The 6,000-nt window shown below is 49.1% G+C and overlaps 1 protein-coding gene across 3 annotated transcripts in view; it reads right to left on the bottom strand.

Annotated features, from left to right (window-relative positions):
- PPP2R5C (protein phosphatase 2 regulatory subunit B'gamma) overlaps positions 1 to 4,728 on the bottom strand; it is a 139,306-nt gene extending 134,578 nt beyond the window's left edge. For 2 of the 3 annotated variants that reach the window (XM_045529173.1, XM_045529094.1), the window contains exons 1-2: positions 4,622 to 4,664; positions 3,540 to 3,605 (exon numbers count right to left, since the gene is read on the bottom strand). In XM_045529173.1, the coding sequence (XP_045385129.1) occupies positions 3,540 to 3,605; positions 4,622 to 4,648 (93 nt within the window). In that variant the 5' untranslated portion in view covers positions 4,649 to 4,664. Of the gene's footprint in view, positions 1 to 3,539; positions 3,606 to 4,621 lie in introns of all 3 variants that reach the window. The other variant, XM_045529020.1, reaches the window with a different exon arrangement.
- Positions 4,729 to 6,000: the final 1,272 nt, after the last annotated feature.

A 6,000-nucleotide genomic window follows, 5' to 3' on the forward strand; every position in this document is an offset into this window, starting at 1 on the left:
ACTATTTTCTGAAATGATATTTTTCATGAAAATGTTATTTATGTTGACATTTAATGGATATGTTATTATTAGATAAGTATTTTTAAAATTTCAGTTTTAATTTCTAAAAAATTACTCCTCCATCTAGCACCTATGTGACCCAAGGCAAGTCCCAGGGTCCCCAGCTCTAGAACACCATGGGGTGGTAGCAGTGGAACGCAAAGGACAGATTAGAAAAAAGAAGTTATTACTAAAGGTGGAAGGTGTCAAAATAAGCTAACAAGTCGGACAGAGGATTGTTCAGCTTTCTTTTCAGCAATAGATATTATGTAAGAGTTGCTGTAGAGACTTTCAAACAAAACTAAGCTGAAGTAGGATATGTAAAACACATGACCATCAGAACAATACTCAAACAACCTTTAATGTGCTTAAAACAAATCACTTTACAAAAAGCATTAACACTTTTAAAAATGTAATTTTGGACACAGTACACAAACGTAAAAGAAACACCACCATCCTATGATCTGATCCTACAAAATGGACTTCAGGAATCTCCAAGCAATTTATTAAGATTCTAAATACTCATAAAATGTGCCTACTACTTATGTTTCCACAGATTTGAATGCTACACTGAAAACAGATGCTGAGTCCTGTCAATCTTCACAGAATTTTCCAACTTCAAGTGACCCACGAGCCCATTTGTGGCCTCATTCCTTAAAGATGTGCTATGAAATAAACCAGCAGTAAGTACTGGGCAGAAAAACTTTTATTTGCAGGACACATGTGCAAAAGCAATAAGTCAAACTTAAACATTCTATTTGAAAGAGAATAAGATAAAAATGTACCAATACATGTCGTTCAAGGGCTAGAAATTTCTAGAATAAGGCAAAAGTTGCACAGCAGCAGTTATGACTTTTAACAATATTCTGTTACATTGAAAGATATCCTGCCATACATCTTGCAGGGAAAATTTCTTTCAAGAAGTGTCAAGCCTAATCTGTCCTATACACTTAACAATGGCCAAATCTTAAACTCATCAAGTCATTTACAGATGAGGAAATACGAACACACAAGTTAGGTGACATCATTTATGGCAAAGCAAGAATCACCATTTTTATTTTCTAAGCTTCAGGCTGAAATATTCTCCATCCTGTCCCTTACTACAGGACTTCATCTTCCTTACTAAAAAACCACGCCATCAAATGTTCCCTTGTTCGAACCAAAAAGTGCTGTGCAAGGTAAGCCGTGTGTTGCTGTTTCCTCTGAGGCTAGATGATAGCCAGCCAGGATTTTATCATGAAGACCTTTCACATACTTGAGGTAGTACAGTAAGTCAACCAGGCCAAGTTCTGAAAGGTTTCTCTGTTGCGATTATTTCAAACCTTCTGGCTACTCTGCCCTGGATGGGTACCTGCCCTATACATCTGTCAAGGCTGTGAAGCCCCGGGCATCATAACTGTTCCAACAGAGGTGAGTTCACAGGGTAACGGGAGCAACTGTTGGTTGTGAAGGTGATATGACATTAGAAAGGCTTGAGAGCAGCACAGGAATATCAAACCCATTTAAACCATTCAGGTTAAAATATTCAAGTTAAGAGTAACACAGAGAGAGGAAAAGGAAAAAGTGTGCAATAATGGTTTAATTCACCTGTGTGAGTCAAGCATATTTGGTAAGTGGGTGGAACTAGGAGATGAACAAGTAAGCTGAAGACTGAGGGGAGAAAAACAATAAAAAAAGTGAAAGGTCAACTCAAAATTCAGACAAACAGAAATGCCTCAATTTGTAGTCCTGAAAAATAATTTACACAGTGATCTGCCAAATGTCATGCTTAACATGCCCATGTTGCCTCTGGTATCCTTATGAGGAAGCGGTATTTTTCAGTGGCAATTTCAAGCTCTGTGACTCCAGCTCTTAGACAGTAGCACTGGAAAAAATACAAAAAGACAAGTGGGGCATCACACTCAAGACACTGTAGGCCACACCACAAGAGTCTTATGCAACTGGCAGTCTAGGAACCCAAGCTGCCATACAAACACGAATTTTACACAGTAGTGGTTTTGGTATCTTTGAATTACTGATAGATTTTTCTGATTTAAACATTATCTGTCCACATAACCAGGTTCTTTCCACTAAAAGAGGAATAAATGAAACATACACATTGGTTTTCCATTGTGACCCTAATGGTAAGAGGATATAGGTATGTTAGCAAGAAAGGTTTAGGGAGAAGTAGGAAGTGTTAGCAGTTTTAATGAAAGATCAACAAACCCCCCAAAACATACAACATACACCCCCGCAGAGCAACTATTCATAAATTTCATCTCCATCTAAATCAAAGGTGACACAGAAGCAAGTTAAATTCAAGCATGCCGTAGTAAAACTTGGTTGTTTGCTATAAAGAAAGGGTAGAAACAGACTAGCACAAATGATCCTAACTACTGACATTTAAGGAACCTTTTGCATTTCTGCTTTTTGCTTTGGGGAGGGCAACAGATTTGCTGGAATAAACCACCTGCTGAAGAAGAGGGAGGCTCAGAATACACCAAATGATAAGAAAAAGATAACCTGGGGCTAGGAAAAAAAAGTCTACTGAAGATAATCCCCACTTAACTGTGTTCCCCAGACAGAATTTAACTCATATTAATTTGGCTTACAGGAAGGAGTCTGACACAAATTAATGTTATTTGTGGTAAGACTGGGACCTTAATGCTCCAGCTTTGAAGACCTGACACCTCCCTTAAGCTCTCTGCTACCCACGGATTCAAAAGGACCTTTCAGCTCTGCCATACAGCTCCTGGACCCTGGGCCCTAGGTACTCTAGTTCAATGACAATTAGTCACAAGGAAGCAAAGGCAAAGGAAAGTGGTGCCTCTGCAAATCCTCTGAAGGCACAACGGTGTCAACTTCATCAAGTAGAAGCAATCTTTACTAAGCATTCCAGTTGTTCCTTAAGTGAGCTCAAAGTCAAGAACCAAAAAAAAAAATTCACAGGTGGTCAATGCAGAGAGACAGAGAGAGAATGTGAAAGATGATAGACGATTGTACAAAAATACCATAACTAGCTGGGCAAAAAAAAAATACCAACATTATTGGGCAGAGTCCAAGGGACCAGACATCAACAGAAACAGGGAGCTAATCCAAGATCCAGCAGCCTAGGTGGCATGAAGGAGAACAGGGTGATGGAAGAAAGAGAACCAACCACCTGGCAGCGTGCAAAGGAAGCGGGGGAGGATCCTAGAGCAAAAGCAACTGGAAGAACTCCAGTGAGAGACCCAACAAGACCAGTTATACACAGGAGGGCGGTAAGGTTTGAAGTGTGGGGAATAAATTTAAAAATACTAGCTTCACAGACAAGCACAATTTTCATAAAATCATTAACATTTTTCCAAAGCACAGTAGTAAATTCCTAAATAACTAAAATGGAAGGTTATGAAAGATGCCACAAAAAAAACCTCAAATAGAGAAAACATTTTAGAGGACCCTGAGTTTTATCATCCTCAGTGTTTCTAATCTAAGTTAAAAGGTGTTCATGAAAAACAAAGTGAATATTTGAGGACAGTTACCTCTGGTTCTACTGCGTCTTGTCCTTCTTTTGAACTTTTCCCACTTTTCCCTGCTTTTGGTGTTTCCTGGGAAACATCAAACAAAATCAATTAGTCTTCTCAATTTTTAGACTGCTAAACATCAGATAAACCAAATGCAGTTATAAATTGATTTATAATTTTAACTAGAGTTTCTGATAGTTTTAATCCATACCATCAAGAAATTCTCTATCATATTGTTTAGAAATACAATATTGCAATGCTCCCCCCTCCACAATTCAACTTCTCCTCATTTTCTTCCTCTGTATTTGGGGTTGAAAACTTTAAGCAGAAACTGATAAACCCAATTTTATACAGTGCTCTCGGCATTTGGAAAGATCCACATCGCATCCTTCTCTTCCCTCCCACCCTAAACCCTATGAGTGAGGATTTCTAGGGGGATACTGAAACGCTACAGAGCTTCACCTGAAGCAAAAACATAGCCCCCCCCCCAAATGCAAACGCAGCACACTCACACACAGGCATCACCGCCGCCGCCACCCAGGATAACAACAGTATTTTGGAGCCCCGGAGCGTCCCTCTGGAGCAGCATAAAATTTCTTATAAGCATTAAGCGGGGTCCACTCCCGCCCCCTCTCTCCCCGTCCAGGTCCCTCCCTAGGCGTCTGCAGCACCCAGCCCTGAAGCCCCTGCCCGGCGACTGCGAGGCTGGGTCGACCACCTCGGCGCCGCACCTGCCCCCTCAGGCCCGCCGCGCGCGCTGTTCGGGGGCGGCCGCCCACGCCCCCCACCCCCGGCCGCGCCTCCCTCCACGCCTGGCCCCAGCCCGGCCGGCAGGTCCCAGCGCCCCGGCCTGCGCCCCCGCAGCTCCGGCACCATCCCGCCGCTCCCCGCCCCCACCGGCCGTGAGGGAGAGAGAGAGGCCCGGGGGCGCTCGGTGTGGCCCGGGCGTCCTCGGGGGCCCGGAGCCCGCGGCGTCGGGGCGGGAGGACGAAGGCCCGGCCCGGACGCCGGCGCCCCGCCGCGCCCCTCCTCCCGGGCAGTCCTCCCGCCGCCCGCTGCCCCCGCCCCCGGCCGTCCCGCGGCCCGGGCCCGGGACTCACTTTCTCCTTCTTGTTTTTATTCGGCATGGCTGGTGCCGGCCGCCGCCGCCCCTGCCGCCGCTGGCCCCCAGCAGCAGCAGCGCCCCCGCCCCGGCCGTCGCGCCCCCCCGGCCACCGCTGCCGCCCCCGCCACCGCTGCCGCCGCCCAGGGACTGAGTCGTTCGCTCGCTCTCGCTTCCCCTTTTCCAGGCTCCCACAGGCTGCGGCAGCCGCGGCGGCGGCGGCTGCAGCGGCGGCGGCGTCTGTGCGCCCCTCCCCCGGCCCGCCCCGGCCCGGCCCTCCTCCGGCCCGCCGCCCCGCCCCCGGCCCGCCTCCCACCGCTCGCCCTGCCCCCGAATCCGGCCCCGCCCCCGCCGCCCTCAACGGCGCCCTGCCATTGGCCAACGGGCCGTCACATGCCCCAACGCTCTCCCGCCCTCCCGCCCGCTTCGCGCGGTCTGTTCACGCACCCCTGCCGCGACGCTCCGGCTCGCGTGTCTCGGGCTGGCCGGGGGCTGAGGGGAGCGGGTGTGTGGCCGCACTTGCGGCGACAGGGCTGTGGCCCGCTGTGGAGGTGCGCGACAGCAAGAGCAGGAGACGAGGGAAATGTAGAGAATGCACCTTGGCAATCTGTGGCAACAACTTCTGTAGCCGGCGGGGCGCGAACGGCGCCCTCCCTGCCTCGCCGCCTCCTATTTAGCCGAAGTCGCGGACCGCGCGAGCGGCGTTTTCGCGGGACCCGCTAGGCCCCGCCCTCGGCCCGCCCTCCCGCTAGGCCCCTCCCCTCCCGCTAGGCCCCGCCCCCGAAGACCCGCCGCGCCAATAGGATTTTATTCTGTTCTTTAATTTGGCTTGATCCTAGGCGGGTGGGGAGGTCGCTGCGTGATGATCGGAGTCACCCGGTTTCTCTCACCTCGCTAATAGCTCGGGGAGAGGAGTTCTCCAGGAGAAAAAGCCGAACTTTTTAACACGCCACTTGCGCAGCGCGCTGGGGCCCGGGCCGCCTGGAGACGGCGGCGGGCGGCAGGGGTCGCGGAGACGCGTCAGGTGGCGGCACCCGAGCAGCGACCGGACTTCTCGTGCGAGGGCCGTTGGCGCCTCGCCCGCCCGCGGAGGTTAAGGAACTGCGTGTTAAGTGCTTCTTAACAATCCCTGCGTTCCCTTAGCCCCGGGTTTTGCTCTTGAAAATTGCCGGTCAAGGCATTTTCGGTTGTTCTGTGCGCTCTGCGATGGGAAAGCTGAAAGACAGAAAAAAAGAGAAATATCTAAAATGAGGAGTGTTGTGGGAGGTCCTGAAAGTAAGTTCTGCCTCAATGTCAGCGTCCTCTTAGACGAGTATCTGCAGGTAACCAGGACAACCTCAAACAGCTATTTTTGCAGAAGAAATGGTTTTTTGATTA

Source organism: Lemur catta, chromosome 1, assembly GCF_020740605.2.
Source record: "Lemur catta isolate mLemCat1 chromosome 1, mLemCat1.pri, whole genome shotgun sequence".
Lineage (NCBI taxonomy): Eukaryota > Metazoa > Chordata > Mammalia > Primates > Lemuridae > Lemur > Lemur catta.